Source organism: Lactuca virosa, chromosome 2 (genome assembly GCF_052849685.1).
Source record: "Lactuca virosa cultivar CGN04683 chromosome 2, Lactuca_virosa_CGN04683_v6, whole genome shotgun sequence".
NCBI lineage: Eukaryota > Viridiplantae > Streptophyta > Magnoliopsida > Asterales > Asteraceae > Lactuca > Lactuca virosa.
In genome coordinates this window covers 287845408-287863628 of record NC_136427.1, presented here as the reverse complement: position 1 = coordinate 287863628, position 18221 = coordinate 287845408, and the positions used below count along the sequence as shown (strand labels likewise).

The 18221-nt window shown below is 35.8% G+C and overlaps 1 protein-coding gene, 1 long non-coding RNA gene and 2 pseudogenes across 2 annotated transcripts; 1 reads left to right on the top strand and 3 right to left on the bottom strand.

Annotated features, from left to right (window-relative positions):
• Positions 1–1793: 1793 nt before the first annotated feature.
• LOC145158625 (receptor kinase-like protein Xa21 pseudogene) lies at positions 1794–4867 on the bottom strand (annotated as a pseudogene).
• A 701-nt stretch (positions 4868–5568) lies between these two features.
• LOC145158624 (general transcription and DNA repair factor IIH subunit TFB4-like) lies at positions 5569–8104 on the bottom strand (annotated as a pseudogene).
• A 2064-nt stretch (positions 8105–10168) lies between these two features.
• LOC145161341 (uncharacterized) lies at positions 10169–15156 on the top strand. Its single transcript, XR_013738477.1, has 5 exons — positions 10169–10541; positions 11324–11655; positions 11756–11847; positions 11973–12358; positions 12477–15156. It is a non-coding gene; the product is annotated as an uncharacterized LOC145161341 (long non-coding RNA).
• On the bottom strand, positions 11861–15029 carry LOC145161340 (receptor kinase-like protein Xa21). Its single transcript, XM_079080848.1, has 2 exons — positions 12410–15029; positions 11861–12322 (listed from the first exon to the last, which is right to left on the bottom strand). Exons 1-2 carry the CDS (start codon positions 15027–15029, stop codon positions 11958–11960), a joined length of 2985 nt encoding a protein of 994 aa, XP_078936974.1. The 3' UTR covers positions 11861–11957.
• Positions 15157–18221: the final 3065 nt, after the last annotated feature.

Below are 18221 nucleotides of genomic sequence, written 5' to 3'. Positions count from 1 at the left end.
AAACCAACTTTTGTTGTGACACATATGAAAAGTACAACCAGAGTCGAGTATCCAATCACCAGTGGAATCCAGTTTATCTGAATAAACTGTCAAAAGTTCTCCAATACCTTCCACCTCAGCTACATCGGCTTCACCCGAAGTGCTAGCTTGTTTACCATTTGTTGCCGTCTTCTCTTTTTCTTTATTCTTCAACTTGAAGCATTCTTCAAGCACATGTCCCTTCTTGTGACAATAGTTGCAAAACTTTCGTTTGCCTTTTGATTTGGATCTGGTTCTGTTGGAAGATTGAGAAGTTCTATTTCTCTCTGTTGTTCTTCCTCTGGCATTTAAACCTTCGGCTTTAGCATCACTTGAACCACCACCAGTAATATGCTTCATCTTCTCTTTGGAATCCAAAGCTGTATAGACTTCATCTAAAACTAAAGTGTCACGGCTATAGATAATAGTATCACGAAAATGGCTATAGGATTCTGGCAACGACGACAGTAAGAATAAAGCCAAGTCTTCATCTTCATAATGAACATCCATATTCTCTAAGTTATTTACTAACTCTTTAAATGTGGATATATGTTCAGTTAAAGAACCTCCTTCAATCATCTTGAGATTGAACAACCGTTGCTTCAAATGCAACTTGTTTGGTAAGCTCTTGGTCATCAACAGTTGCTCCAACTTTAGCCATAAAGAAGCAGCTGACGTTTCTTTTAGAACATCTTGCAAAACATCGTTTGACAAGTGCAAACGAATCTGGGATAAAGCCTTCAGATCTTTCATCTCCTTTTCTTCTTCGGTCCATGTATCGGGCATCTTATTGAAACCCAAAAGCGCCTTGTGTAAATCCATCTGAATGAGAATGTCTCTCATCTTTACTTGCCACAACGGAAATCGTGTGTTACGATCCAGTAGTGGAATATCGTATTTTACCGAAGACATGATTAATTACTTGATAAAATGATCCCAATGAGCTAATATTACAACCCGGATGCTCTGATACCAATTGTTGTGAAATACGAAGGATCCGAATAGACTTAAATAATATTAGCTCAATGCGGAATGGGATCAAAAATTATCAAAACGTAACAATCACAACGAAATACGAATAAAATAAATAGAATAGAGACACAGGAATTTACGTGGAAACCCAAATAGGGAAAAAACCACGGGCGGAGGAAGCCGAGAAACAATTCACTATAATTTGCAGTATTTACAAGGATTATGAAAGAGATTACAAATAGAGTGAGAGGGCTAAAATATATGGTGGTGTATCAGTGTATATATATATATGTAATGTTTTACTATATATATATATATATATATATATATATATATATATATATATATATATATATATTTGATTGTTTGGTTATATGTGGGTTAAGTCTCTCTGGCTATTTATAGCCAAAGAGGAGAATACAGAAGAAAAGAAGAAAACAAATAATGCCGTCCAAAAAATTGCTGCGCCTCCATTCCGTCCAATTCCATTTTCAATTTCATATTAGATTACTATTCATAGTCAAACTATGAATAGTAAATGATAAGTTACGGAAATAACCCTTGAACTATTTGCCACTTGCTAATTTTGGAGGCAACATTTTCCACAACACCCAATAAGGCAACCAAATGTGTAGATCTAATAAAAACAAATACGACTAATATTTGTAATGGCATAAGTAACAGGAGAGAAGATGACATGTCATATTTTGTGATGGCAGTTACAACGTGCCTATATGAACAAATTAACTAAGAAAGAGTCCTTTATTTCTATTCACATAAGTAACAGGAGAGAAGATGGCATGTCATATATTTTGAAGCATTTCCAAAATATGCTGCAATTCATGAACAACATTTTTGATGTGCATCCGTTGTGGTGGGGAATCCATGGAGCATGATACTCCAATCTTGACAGTTAAAGCCATACATTTCTCTACTTTCTTTGCATATGCTAACGTAGATTGTGTAGCAATAGCATCCTCTTGAAGAAAATTCAGAAGTTCATCATCAATAACATCGTTTACATGGTCTGGCATGCCCATGTGTGCAAACTTATGAAGGCTAAGGCCTTTGTTAAAGATGTCGGCTGTAGGCCTCTTCCCAGTTATCACCTCCAACAATAGTATTCCAAAACTGTAGACATCCCCACTACTTGTCATCTCACTCCCGACACCATACTCTGCAAATTAATTGTAAGAAAGTACTTTAGAAAAAGGTAATATACTTCAAGTAAATATTGGCATGTAGGAATACGTGAACTTTGCCTGGAGGTGCGTATCCAATCGTTCCTCTAATGCCACTCGTGCTGTTTTGGTTTGAATTTGTTCCAAGAAATCGTGCTAAACCAAAGTCTCCAACATGGGCCACCATATCATCATCAAGTAGAATGTTGCTAGGCTTCAGGTCACAGTGAACGATGGTTGGCAAGCAATGATTTTGCAGATAATCAAGTGCACATGCGACATCAAGAAGGATATTTATTCTTTGAAGAAGGCTGAGTCTGGATTTACTTACACTTGCATGCAGCCAATCATGTAAACTCCCATTGGGCATAAACTCGTATACCAAAGCTTTGAAGTCATTTCCATGGTAGTCAACACTTGAACATGAAGTTATTATTTTAACTAGATTCCGGTGTCGAATACTCCGCCACACTTCACACTCTGCTATAAAGCTTCTGTGGGCACCTCGGTTTTGAAGATGTAGAACTTTGACTGCAACAATTGTATCATCAAGGACTCCTTTGTAAACAGAGCTGAACCCACCTTTGCCAATCAAATTGTCTTTGGAGAATCCATTGGTGGCCTTGAGAAGTTGACCGTACGATACTTTCATGAACCGTTTGTCCCTTGATGATTGAGACAGTTGGCCCTTCCTTTTCTTACACAAAACATACACTAAACACAATACAGTGAAAATGATGGATGTAGTAAGAATGACTATTACAAACAAAGGAAGCCTTTTTTTATGTTTTCCCATCTCCTTGCATTTGGGCAGCCCAAGTTCAGCCAAGCCACCGCAAAGCCTACTATTCTCCAAAACAGAGAATGAACTTCCATTTGCAAACACTCCTATCACGGGTACTTTACCCTCAAAATTGTTAAAGGATAGGTTTACATATTCAAATGAGAATCGTTCTGAGAATTCAGGAATTTGGCCAGATAAATTATTATGTGAAAGATCGAGTATCGAAACTCCTCTCATGGAACTCAATGATGATGGTATCTGGCCTTGAAATAAGTTACCTTTGAGGGATAAGAATACAAGGCTAGCACAACCACTAATGCTACTAGGAATGTTACCTGATAAATTATTATTAGACAAATCTAGAGAAGTCAACATCTTGAGGTCGCCAACCTCTGCGGGAAGTGACCCAAACAAGTTGTTTTGAGAAAGATTTAACATAATGGTCAGAGATGAAAGTTGAAGAAGTTGTTTAGGTATTGTACCGCTGAGTTTATTTTCATCAAGCTGCAACTCCAATAGATGACGACAATTTCCCAGACTTGGTGGAATATATTCCAATCTGTTGGAGTGTAGCCAAAGGTTAGTTAACAATGATAAGTTCCCGATGTCATCTGGAATTGGCCCTGAAAATTGGTTCTTAGATAGATCAGCATTTTGTAGCCTTTGAAGCTTACCAATGGTGGAAGGGATTTTTCCTGTTAAACCGTTCTCATCTACAAATAATGTGGTCAAGCCAACTAGATTAGCTATACCTGAAGGAAGGTTTCCATATAAACGATTTCCTCCTAAATTTAAGTAAGCGAGTTGATCGGAAAGATTACCAATTGATGTCGGCAACACTCCTTGAAACTTGCAGCTAGAAAGATCCAAAATCTCTAATCTGCTGCAATTTTTCAAAGTATCAATGAACTTCATATCATCAGCTTCTCCAAATCCATATATGTTATTACCCAAGAGTATCTTATAAATATCACTTAGTTTTGCAAAGTCAATTGTCAACTTCCCCATAAAATTGTTGTCCATCAATTCAAGAATTCCTAATTTCGAACAGTTAGATATGGAGGGTGGAAGAGGTCCGGTCAGTTGGTTATTTCGTAACTGAAGGAACTCAAGGTGAGGGAGCATTTCACCCATGGCTGAGTGAAGACTACCAGTAAGCTGATTAGCAGACAAAGAAAAATTAGTTAAGAGTGAGAGGTTATACATGGAATGAGGGATTGTTCCATACAAGTTACAACCACCACAGAAGAATTGTATTAAATTTTTCCAATTTCCTAAGGACCCTGGAATGCGCCCACCAAATGGATTGTCGGCTGCAGAGAAGGTGATCATTGATGTTATATTCCCCAAGTCAGATGGGATTCCACCTGTTAAATTATTATGATGAAGGCTAATAAAAGCAAGTTTGGAGAGAAAACTGATCTCTTTGGGTATGCTTCCAACTAGCTTGTTATCATGAAGTGCGAGCTAGCTTTTCAATGTTAGAACAACGGGACAAGTTACTTGGAATGAATCCATCGAATTTGTTAAAGCCAAGATCAAGGCCTTGTAGCCTTGATAGACGACCCGGTTCATGAGGGATCGATCCTTGAAAACTATTGTTTTTTAGAGAAAACAAACGAAGGAAGCTGAGGTTCCCTATACAAGGAGACAACGGGCCTTCTAGCCCTTGCGACTCCAACCATAGAGCAGTGACTTTTTTATTCTGCTTCCCACATGAAACACCACTCCAATCACAGAAATGAAAGGAAGAGTTCCATGAGCTTAGAGCTTCTTCATTCCTGATCATAGACTTGAACTTCAACAACGCCTGATAATCGGTCTCGTTACCACCACCAAAAGCAGAATTGGTGGCAAAAATCAGAAATATAACAAGATTAGAAAAGAGGAAAGCAATATGATGAGGGTTCATTTTTGCAACTAAACTTAGGAGTTGTTTTATTTCTATTTTTTTTGAACAGCAAAGTCGGAAGGATACAAAGATAATAGTATGCCGGCTTTAAATTTATACTCAGGTTTTGCATGTTAACATACGTGACATGAAAATGATAAAATGAAAGTTACCCACAAATTACTTATCATCTTGAATAAGATAAATTGAGAGTCCTACTGGTCAAATAATATATAGCAATAATTCGTGATGATGATGAAATGTTTGTCAACATATTTCCATCCATTAGTGTTTTGTTTTTTATATAAGAAAGTCTAAGAGCAATAAAAAATAACTAAATACTATGATGTTTATTGTAGGAATTGTCAGAGACAAAGAGTAAGTACAAAGCTTCAAACCAAAGAGATCATGATCATACTTACAACCAAACATTTTTAACTTTTTTATAACAAGCGTTTAGACAAGTTGAGGCTGATAAGGGAACCATTATATCCAAGACTTTAACTTTATATCTTGTTTTTCTTTTTCATTATTATTGTTATTTATTACAGATATGAACGTTTTGTTATTCTATTAGAGATGATGTTATGAATTTAATAGCTTTATTTTAGGATTGGATAACCGAGTGTTATAACCACAACCAGAAACAAAACAACTTGTTGGCATTGAACCTTACCTTTTACACTTCATAATGAATGAGAATAAACATTAAAAATGCACATTCACCCACAAATTGAACATTTCTTGTGATTCTTACAGAAAATAGACAGACAAACAGAACAAATATACCCCCTGTTGATTGTGTTTTTGTGACCATAACATCTGCAAAAGTATTGGCAAGTCTTATAGTAAAACTTAATTTGTATCACATAATAATAGTAATATATAAAACCAACTTATAAAGCCCGAAAATCTACATCAACAGGCTTTGGGAGTTATAAGAAGCTGCGGGAATGCAAATTTGTCGCAAAATCTGTTTGCATGCAAACAAAACAAATTATTAATGACTATAAAGCTATATATTGCTGTAAAACTAGTGTAATTTTTTCTTTTCATATGAAAATATTATTACTGAAGAGGGAATAGAAGTCACATACTGTTAGATATTGGAGCAGTCCATCCAGCTGTTGCGGCTTTAGATAAACACCTCCAGTGATATAAGAAGCCTGTCACTCATATATTAATAATAAACAATTAATTATTATACCAATAAAAAGCTACACCAATTATAAAATATAAATCTATGTGCCACCTGTTGCAGGAATGCAGAATGTCGTTGTGCCCCAGACACAGGAATCTATAGGCACCATTGATCTTTGAGCAGAAAAAATGAATTCATAATAGCAACATATATGTGAAATATATAAAATCATTTTGAGTAATCATAATGACAAAATGAAAATGAAAAAAAAAAGTTTGGAGACATAATGTCGAGGTCCATCTTGTGATCCAATGCAAACACAAAATATGTAATCATTTATTGGTAATTGGAAGGTAATTTTTATATCATAAAGTATTTAGGTAATGGATTTAGCATTGATGAATGCACAAGAATTAACCAAGGTGGTGAATGAAGCAATCCAAAACGAAATACTCGTTGTATGTCTAATCACTGTTGTTATTTTTTGACAATCTTGTCAGATATTAAACATAAATGGGTCAAATGCAAGAAATAGCATCGTACTTTACTGAATTGTTTATTATAGCATCCAACTTTCATTTTTTCCAGTTACAAAGTTGTACTTTGGCTATATGTCTAATTATCATTGTTATTTTAAACAATCTCATCATATATTAAACATAAAAGGGTTCAATAAAAGAAATAGCAACGTACTTTCTTGGATTTGTTTACTATAGCAGCCTATTTTCATGTCTTCCTATGACAACATTGTACTAAAATAATTCTACCTAATTATATCAATGTCATTTGCACTGCTATAATAGGGTAGATTTTTCGAATTATGATATCGTAATAAAAAAAATTAAAGAACAATGCTATATTTTGGTAGAGTTTTAAATGTATAAAAGATTGTACTCTAAAAAAGCCACTAAGTTATAGCACTACACTTTCATTTTTTTCTTATTAGCACATTATTTTATGAGAAATCTACCTAATGATAGCATTGTAATTATTATTTTTTTCTTATTAGGACCTTGTACTATGAGAAGTCTACCCAATTATAGCACTGTACTTTTTTTTCTCTTAATAGGACATTATACTCTGAGAAATTTACCCAATTATAGCATTGTTTTTTCTATTAATAGGACATTGTACTCTGAGAAATATACCCAATTATAGCATGTCACTTTTGCATTTTCATTCTTTTTCCTTATTAAGACACTATACTCTGAGAAACCTACCTAATTATAACACTGTACTTTTTTTTCTTATTAGGATGTTGTACAATGAAAATGTCCTCTTCCAATTATCACTTACTACTTTCATTATTTTCCTTATTAAGACATTATACTCAGAGGAAAATACCAAACTATAGCATTCTTCTTTCAATTTTTTCTTATTATTACATCATACTAATAAAATCTACCCAATTATAGCATTGTAGTATTGTACTTTCCTTTTTTCTTATTAGGACATTATACATTGGAAAAGCTACAATGACGTGCTATAAATAAATGGAAGCAGTATGCTATAACACCCAAATCAATGAAACTACATTGCTATTTCTTGCATTTGACCCAACATAAAATAAGATGAACACACAAGATGGTGCAAATCATCAAAGGATACAACAAAGTACCATTGAAACAGACCCTGAAAGCAATGAAGACCCAATCCCATCAACCGACTCTTCCTTATTAAGCTCCTCATTTTTAACTACAACCTCCTCTACATTTTGCAACAATATCAATGAAGAATCTAAATGTAATCACAAGAGTTGAAGCCAGTTGTTATCACCACGACTTGATTCAGTTGATTTAGTAGAATAATTGAGTTCAAGAACAAAAGAACCTACATTAAATTAAAAAGTGAAGTAGTGAGGACAACATTTATGAATTTTTTGTTTCACATGAGCTGTTCGAGTTTCATATTTTTGAGGGTTAAAAGAAAGTACATTGCTATTTTTTGAAAGAAAAATAGATTAGTGTATTATATTAAAAGACTAATATGAAAAGATTGTGTTTACTTGAGCTAGGAACTTGGAGAATGAGAAAGGAGTAGCAGTTGAGCTCCGAACTTAGAGAATGAAGCAACGGATTTGTGTCTATTAAAACCATTTGCAAGCTTGCATCATCTTTGATTTAAGTATGGATTAGATTATTGATGAATGACTATATAATGAAATTGAGTTAGAATATAAAAATGATTATAGACATATACATTTACCTGACTACTGCTTACATCATTTGTGATTACAGTTCTATATTGAAGGGGTGTTCTGTTTGGGAGGATTACTGGATGGATTTCCTGGTTGATCAAACTGAAAATTATTATCAAGAATTACAAGGTTAGTCCCTCAAAATTTTCAAAACTTTGTTCTCAAATCTGTTTGATGCATTATGTGTGCATCTTAGCTCATTAAATTGTTGTAGGTTAGTCTTCTCAGCACATTACATGCTCGTATAGACTTTCCTTTTACCCTGATTTTATGAATGAAACAATTGAATAATCTCCAAACTACTTAGTCATATAGTAAAATAAAATTGGTTATTTTTGTAACTGTTCTTGAATGAAGGCTAAAAGCCTAAAACTATGATGAGTTGATTTAGTTAATCAAATACATCAACAAAATGATATACATGTTTCACTCCAAGTCACTCCCATAGCCAACGTCTGGGTGCACAAAATCTATGACCAAAACAAAAATATATCTTAAAAAAATGCCAGCTCCATCCATAGTTAGAGTCGCCATCTTAGAACTATTGTCAAGAGCATATGCCACAGTACTGAGTTTCAAACTTGATGACATTGCATCGTTTTTCACTATATTTAGGAACTTGCAATTCTTTTTTCTAAGCAGAATCTAATCATGGGAAAGAGAGTGGTACATATTCATTGAGGAGTTTCATCAAACACGTAGAATGCTATATATAACTAGGATTTTCACACAAGAAGAATACTTTCTTTGACTGTACATCGTTAACTTTGGAGAGGAAACTCAAAGTGGTTTAAAGACGGCATTGTTGCGGCTTGATGCACCTCACGTAGTCCGTACTCAAATCGAACAAAGGAGTATTCAAGGGTAATCACGCTCTGTTATTTATCACCACCAATTTTTATAGCATGACTTTCTACTATTTTCGTTTTTTATTACAATATTATAATATTTGTGCATTTAAGCAAAGGTTGGCAGTAAGTGAGTTTGGGTTGGGTTTGTATTGTTGAGTTTAGGAACTTACCTCCATAAAAGTATCACGGATAAACATCTAGCATGTTGGAATGACGCCTCCAAATTGGTTTCTTGAGATGTCAAATCTTCAAGAGTTAAAAGGAAATGGATGGAAATTAGAAGAAAATAAAAAAAATTGGTGTTCCTGAGTTTCATTAAAGGAAAAGTTTCATTAAAGGAAAGAAGTGGAAGGAAGTGGAGAGGAAATGGAAGAATCACTTTCCCTCCTGTCTTTCCTTCGGATTTGGGAGGAAAGAAGAAAATTATTAATTTTTCTTCCACTTCTTTCCAACTCGGGAACACAAAAAGAAAATTTTGTTTTCCTTTCCTTTCTTTTCTCTCGTTAAGTTGAACTCGGGAAAAATTAAGAAAATTATTAATTTTTCTTCTTTTCTCTCATTACTTTTTTTTCTCTTCTTTTCTTTTCTTTTGATAAACTCGGGAACGGGGTGCATTCTTTTCTCTTCTATTGATAAACTCGGGAACCGGGTGCATTCTTTTCTCTTCTATTGATAAACTCGGGAACCGGGTGCAAGGGAAATAGGAACTAGGAAGGGTTTTTGACACAAATTTAAACCTCACGTTGTTAAAAGAAATATAAATAAATAAATAAATAAATACAGTTTTATCATAAGTCCGTTTTTATATTTATTATTGTCTGAACTTTATAAATGGTTTTTTTTATTTTTATTTTTATTTTATTTTTATTTTATAAGTGATGACAAATTTTCAAGTTAACATCTAATAAAATTTATTTATTACATATTGTAGAAGCTTTACAATATTTAATCTAAGCCTAATTTTTGCTTTTTCTTTTTTTTAACATACAGCCCAGTAGCCCACAAATTAGTGATCCATAATCAATTGTCTTTTTCGTCAGACAGACAGATCGACACAACAGCCCCACCCATTTTTTCAGCCATGTTTTAATTTTTTTTATTTCCGTTATCGCTCTTATTTATAAGGATTCTGTCCTTCCTCTTCCACCTTAACAACCAAATGAGTATCATCATTTGTTCAAATCAATGCTTACAAGGAAAATTCTAACTATTTATATGAACCAAAATCTGATTTATCACTTGATGAGGTTTTCACAGTGGTGGTCGAATGGCAACGTGATGCACTCTATGTTACTGCGGTTCGATTTCTAGCAGGGGCACCAAGTTCTACTTGTGGTGTTGGAATTTAATCGAGCCGTTTTGTGATCAATTTCTCCGCTTATATGATGTCCCCCAAGCCGAAGGCGAAAAGGCATAAATTCATATAGCGTTCAGACGTGGTTAATACTCGGCCTGAGGTTGATGCAAATGGGCTTTCTGAAGGAAACGCATCTATTTACCAATAAGGTATGTTATATTTCTTTTAGTACCGATGTAGTTTTGTGCTTTGAAAACGTATAAGGACATAAAAAGCATACGTAATTGGTAATAATTTGGTGGTCCAATCCAATTTCTGTCAAGGAAATTCATCGTTTATGGAAATTTGTAATGTTTACGTCTTTGATTTTGAAGTTGCTATGTTTAGTATAACCGATTCTGGAATGCTTAGATTAGATTGTCAACAGTATCATTTTGTTGGATTACTCATCGTCGTAGAAACTTTAATTAGCAAGAACCTGAGGATTTTCCATAATTAGATATCATATTTTGACTTTCTGCAGTCAAAATTTGAAACCTCCAACCTTTGAATTTGATATGTAGTTATTTTAATTCCTATTAGAATCAATGAAGACAGTAGCTTGTAGTATTTTAAGGACACCATGTTAGCCATTTTTGTTTTAGCTACTACATTACCATTATTCATGTCATTTTGTATCATGCCATTTTTGTTGTTAACTTCAACTTTTGGTCTGGATTCTTGTAATCATGGTCTATTCTTTGTTAAGAGTACCAGCATTTTTTTTGTCAGTGATCTTTTGTTCTAAAGAAACATAGAGCTTGTGGTGGTTATGATCTCCAAACCATAATTAAACTGTATTCTACATGAATAGAGACTTGCTTCTTGTAGACATGTAGTTTAAGGTCTATACAAGTGGTGGACCTTGGTATACCACTCTTAAGAAGAAAGTTAAACATTATTTCAATTATTTGAGGAAAATAATCAAATATTAGTTTGTGCTTTTATTCAGTTGAACGCCAGAGTTCTGCAATCAGGAAAATTGGTGATGTGGAGATTGAAAGGTTACTTACTGCTTTGCCCTTGCTAAAATCTAATATAAGCAGGGAAGACTCTATTACTTTAATATTTTGAGGGAAATCTTCCACACCTAACAGTGTCAAAAACCAAGAAAGATGGACCAATTGAAGTTAAATTGAAAGATAAAGATGATAATTTGTCCATGAACACCGGTGATGGAGGAAACATGATCCCTTCATTTTTACAACATATGTCCATGGCTTATCCTGACTGCTCTACTGCAATGCCATCTGTTGGTGGCTTTTGAGTTTCCAAGTAAAAATGGTAAGCTGTTATGCAATAAGGGTTTCAGTTTTCATTTTGCATTATGATTTATTTTACACACAGTTGGATCGATCCCTACTTGTATATAACTTGGTTGCAGGAAAAACAAGCTTCATTGGCACTGATAATCTTCAAATCAAGGATTTTGTAGGTTATGCATTCTTATCCTCAAAAGACCACCATATTTTCAAAGTAATACCTTCATTCCATTTATTTCACATTTTATTATACAAGATTCATCACATACTCAGATACATCCATATTTAACAATTAACACCCAAAATATCTACTAACAAGACACCTCAACTATTTTGAAGTGTATCCAGAATATGCTGCAACTCATGGACAACATTTACGATATTCATCCGTTGCGCTGGGGAATCCACAGAGCATGATACTCCAAGTTTGACAGTTGAAGCCATGCATTCCTCTATTTTCTTTACATCTGCTATCGTAGGAATAGCATCCTCTTGAAGAAATTTCAGAAGGTCATCATCAATAACATCGGTCACATGGTCTGGCAAGGCCATGTCTGCAAATTTATGAAGGTTGAGGCCTTCAATAAAGATGTTGTCTGTTGGCCTCTTCCCTGTCATCACCTCCAACAATAGTATTCCGAAACTGTAGACATCCCCACTACTTGTCATCTCACTCCCAACACCATACTCTGCAACTTATAAGTAATGACATCAAAAAAAAAAAGGTAACAGTATAAATAAATATAAGAATCTGAGAATACATACATGAACTTTACCTGGTGGTGCATATCCAATTGTTCCTCTAATGTCACTTGTACTGTTTTTGTTTGAATTTGTTCCAAGAAATCGAGCTAAACCAAAGTCTCCAACATGGGCCACCATATCATCATCCAACAGAATGTTGCTTGGCTTCAGGTCACAGTGAATGATGGCTGGTAGACAGTGATTGTGAAGATAATCAAGGGCAGATGCAACATCAAGAAGGATATTTATTCTGTGAAGAAGGCTGAGTGTGGATTTACTTGCATTTGCATGCAGCCAACCATGTAAACTTCCCTTGGGCATGAACTCGTATACCAAAGCTTTGAAATCATTGCCTTGAAAGTCAACACTTGAACATGAAGTTATTATCTTCAATAGATTGCGGTGCCGGATACTTTGCCATGCTTGACACTCTGCTATGAAGCTTTTATGAGCACCTCGGTTTTGAAGATGTAGAACTTTGATTGCAACAAATCTATCATCATGATCATCAAGGATTCCTTTGTAAACAGAGCTGAAACCCCCCTCGCCAATCAAATTAGCTTGGGAGAAGCCATTGGTAGCCTTTAGAAGTTGACCATATGATACTTTTATGAACCGTCCCTCCCTCGATGATTGAGATGGTTGACTCTTCCTTTTCTTACCCCAAACATATGCAAAACATAATATGGTGAAAAGTGTGGATGCAATTAGGATGAATATGGCGAACAAAGGAAACCTTCTTTTATGTTTTCCTGTCCCCTTGCATTTGGGCAACCCAAGTTCAGGCAAGCCACCACAAAGCCTGCTATTGCCCAAAACTGAGAATTTAGTTGTGTTGGCGAATACTCCCAACACTGGCACTTCACCCTCAAAATCATTAAAGGATAGGTCTACATATTCTAATAAGATTAATCGTTCCAAGAATCGAGGAATTTGACCTGATAAATTATTTTGAGAAAGATCGAGTGTTGACACTCCTCTCATGGAACTTAATGTTGATGGTACAATGCCTTGAAATGAGTTGCCTTTGAGAGACAAGGATACAAGGCTAATGCAATCACCAAGGCTACTAGGAATGTTTCCTGATAAATTATTATCAGAGAGATCCAAAGAAGTCAACATCTTGAGTTGGCCAACCTCTGTTGGAAGTGACTCAATGAGGTTGTTTTGAGAAAGATCTAATGCCAGGGCTAGAGATGATAGTCGAAGAAGTTGTCTAGGTATTCTGCCGCTGAGATTATTGTCTTCAAGGTACAATGCCAATAGATTATGACAATTTCCAACGCTTGATGGAATATGCCATTCCAGTCTGTTGGAACTTAGATACAGTGTAAACAACAATGATAAGTTTCCGATGACATCTGGAATCGGCCCTGAAAATTGGTTCTCTGATAGAAAAACGTCTTGTAGCTTTTGAAGCTTACCAATGGTGGAGGGTATTTTCCCTGAGAATTGGTTTTTTGATAAATCTAAAGCCGTCAAACCGACCAGATTACCTATACTTGAAGGTAGGCGCCCATGTAAATGATTTCCATGCAAGTTTAGAAAACGGAATCGATCAGAAAGATTACCAATCGATGCGGGCAACACTCCTTGAAACTTGCAAGTATTAAGATTCAACGACTCTAATCTGCTGCAGTTTTCCATAGTATTAATAAACTTCATATCATCAGCTTCTCCTCCGAATATGTTGTTATATAATGATATTTTATAGATATCTTTTAGTTTTGCAAAGTCGATTGTCAACTTCCCACTAAAATTGTTGTCGCCCACTTCAAGAATTCTCAGTTTTGAACAATTAGATATCGAGGGTGGAAGAGGTCCAGTTAGATTGTTATGCCTTAACTGAAGGAAAACAAGATGAGGTAGCATTGCACCTAGGGCTGACGGAAGACTACCAATAAGCTCATTCCCAGCCAAGGAAAAATTAGCTAGGCGTGAGAGGTTATAAATTGAATGAGGGATGGTTCCAAATAAATTACAACCACCACAGCCAAAACCTCTTAAGCTTTTCCAACGGCCTAAGGTGTTTGGAATGCTCCCACCGAACGGATTTTCAGCAGCAGAGAACACTTCCATTGATGTTATATTCCCCAAGGCAGGCGGGATTCCACCTGTTAAATTATTAGTGCGGATTGAAATAAGAGTAAGTTTGGAGAGGAAACTGATCTCTTTGGGTATGCTTCCAACTAGCTTGTTATAAGAAAGTTCAAGCTCTTCAAGGTTAGAACAACGAGTCAAGTTAGTTGGAATGACTCCGTTGAATTTGTTAGAGCTAAGATCGAGGGCACGTAGCCTGGTTAAACGACCGAGCTCATGTGGGATGGTTCCTTGAAAGCTGTTGTTTGAGAGAGAGATGTGACGAAGGAAGCTGAGGTTCCCTACGTGAGGAGACAACGAGCCTTCTAGGCCTTGCGACTTCAGTCGTAGAGCAGTCACTCTTCTGTGGCGCTTCCCACATATAACACCACTCCAATCACAGAAATGAAAGGAAGTGTTCCATGAGCTTAGACCTTCTTCATTAGTGATCATCGACTTGAACTGCAACAACGCCTGATAATCGGTCTCATTACCGCCACCGGAAATAGAGATGCTGGAGGTAATACCAGATATAACAAGACAAGAAAAGAGGAAACCAATATGTGAGTTCATTTTTGGAACGTAACTGAAGAGTACAAGGATCAACGTGCTTGCTTTTAAATTTATACTCAGTTTTTGAATGTTAACTTACGTGACCTGCAAATAATGAAATGACCGCTATCCACCAAATTCCCGCTTACCTTGACCTAGACAAACTAATATGTTTGCTAACATAATTCCAGCCATTGCTTTGTTGTTTTCGAGATAATAAAGTCTAAATATGATTATATGACGAACCAATCAAATAAAAAATAAAGAAAATTGGTACAAAATTTATTGTATGAATCGTTGAGACAGAGTACATACAAAGCTTCAAGTCTAAAAATATCATCTTTAGAGCCTCATCTATCTTAATACAAATAATATTTAAAAAAATTTAGATTTTTCGTTTTATTTTACATTTAGTTTTTTTTATCTCCAAGATGAGTAAATAAGATAAGGTTCGATGTCTCACAAAATTAACATAGTCTTAAATAAACCTATATATATATATATATATATATATATATATATATATATATATATATATATATATATATATATATATATATATATGGAAAAGTGAATATACCCTTAAGGGTATATAAGCTTAGGTACTCAAACTCACAATAATACGTCGTTTTGTTGGATATATTCATTATAATGTTCTTAAACTTCAATCCCTAACTTGATTTACTTTCAAGATTTTTAAAATTTCACTATTATCTTATCTTTAAATCACATCTTTTTGCCGAACACCTACTAGGCTATATACATTATAGTTGAAAATGGAAATTATAAAAATCAACCCTCGTATCGGAGATATAAGCTAGAAATCCCGTACATCTCTGCTGCAAAAATCTCTTAGCCCTTGCATCCGAACAGAAAGTTGGCCCCTGCGAGGCTCTCTCACCATGAATAACCAGTTCTCCCCCACTTGGGGTTCGAACCCTAACCAACTGACGCTCACAATCAATCATGGCCCCGTTGGCTCCCAAACAATCCATCCCGACAATCATATTCAGCCCTCGTAATGGTATCGGGACCAGATCCACGCGAAACCTCTTGCCCAACACATTCAGGACGCAATCCTGATATACCCTCGCAGCACTCACAGTGCAGTCATCTACAATCTCTACCACGAGCAGGGAATCGAAAGTTCCCGGCGTGTCCCAGAACTTCTTGCTAAGCGCAAGTGACACGAATGATCGGGTAGCACCCGAATCAAACAAAACATGAGCAGACATACCATTGACCAAAAAGGTCCATAATTCATACAAATAATAAGAACATAGAATAATAGACACGTACTAGCCATAACGTCTGGCGCTGCCTGAGCCTCCTCGGTAGTTAGCTGAAATGCACAGCTCTTCACCCTCAGGGCATCCGCCTTAGCAGGACGGCCATCGATGATCCTCAGTGTGGCGGGTGCAGGCACCACCACTGCTCCTCCCCCTTCCTGCAACCTCGAACAGTCGGCCTTTTTATGGCCAGTCTGGTTACAGCTGAAACATATCAAACCCTTCTTGGGGTAATCCCTGCTCAAGTAGCCCTGTTGACCACAAGAGTAACATCCTAAAGCCTAGGGAACCTCCCTAGCATTAGAAGGAAGCCCTGGAGCACCCGACGGCTCTGAGAAAAAGAGCTTTTCAGCTCAGAAGCTCTGCTCCAGTGGAGCCCGGTTTTTAGTAAAACCCGCTGTAAGTGAGATACGCCTACCCCACTTTAAATATACCTTATATTTAAATATAATATCGTTATTATGAACCTATAAATAAGATTTATTAGTGATTCAAATTCGTTATACTGATTGATCTACTTACGGGGATGATGTCTAGGCTGTGATTTAGTGAGGTATTTAAAGTGAGATTTCCAAAAACGGACCCTACCTCCGATATGATCCTACCTGGTTGTTCCTTACTTGATAGATCATGAAAGTAGACTTTGAGTTAATGATGAATCTAGACTAATAATTAGTCGCAATAAAAATTAGACTAAAATTTAGCGATAATAATACTAGGTTTCGTCAAAGGAAAATAGAATCGTTAGAAGCGAAGCGCTGCCCGAGTTTGGAATCATCACTTTAACAAGTGAGTGCATAGTCCCTTTCGTGAACATGATTTTAATACAAGTATTGATTGAATTATTAAATATATGTTGATGTGCGAATTATTTGATGTTGCCTAAAATATGTGTTAAAGAACATACCTGATAATATATGATGAATTAGGATAAAGAGTAAACCTAAATTAATTATGAGGCATATTGGGTAGTATCTTCTTATGAGTACGAGTGAGATATACACGGAGAATAGAACTTTAAAATATGTCATTGATCTGGGAGCATGGATTAGGCATGGTCATCTGTCCTTAGTCCGGGAGTATGGATAGGACATAGTTATTTGTCATTAATCCGGGAGTATGGATTTAGACAAAGACAATTGTCCTTAGTCCGAGAGTATGGATAGGACATAGTTATTTGTTATTAATCCAGGAGTATGGATTGAGGCATAGTCAATTGTCCCTAGTCCGAGAGTGTGGAATGGGCACATTTATTGATCTGAGAGCATGGATTAGGCATACTTGATCCGAGGATATGGATTAAGTAAAAAGGTAAATTTTAGATCCGAGAGTATGGACAGTATCGTTAAGAGGACTGACGGGGTGGGGTAAGAGTTGTTTATACATGGTGAAATTGTATACTTGTGAGTTCTAAAATATACATATGATATAACATTGTGGGATTGAAATCCCTATGTACTCACCAGGTTTCCCAACCTGACCCACTCAGTTTATTTGTATCACAGGTGTCGACATGAAGCTACATTTCACTGTGAGATTAAGGAGATGTAGATCACTAGTGTAAATGAATGTAAGACATGTTTATGCTTATGTTTCTATATTAACGAAGACATCCCAATGTTTTAAAAGGAATAAAATACGTTTCTTCGGAAATGCTTTGATAACGTATTTATCACGTTTTTCTGGGAACAAATTCCGCAACATATTTCTTTAAAAGATACTCTGATTTTCAAAATAAAGCATAAACAAATCGGTCTTTTCTGGTCGTAAATTTAGGGATGTCACATTCGTCCCTGGATCTAGGAACAGTTCCTTGCATCTTCCTCGATAGGGGTCCAGGAAGCAGACCTTGGGCGAACGCGTCTGTCACCGGGAACTCTTCATGTCCTGCGACATTCAAGGTAGCTAGCGTGAATCGGTCGTA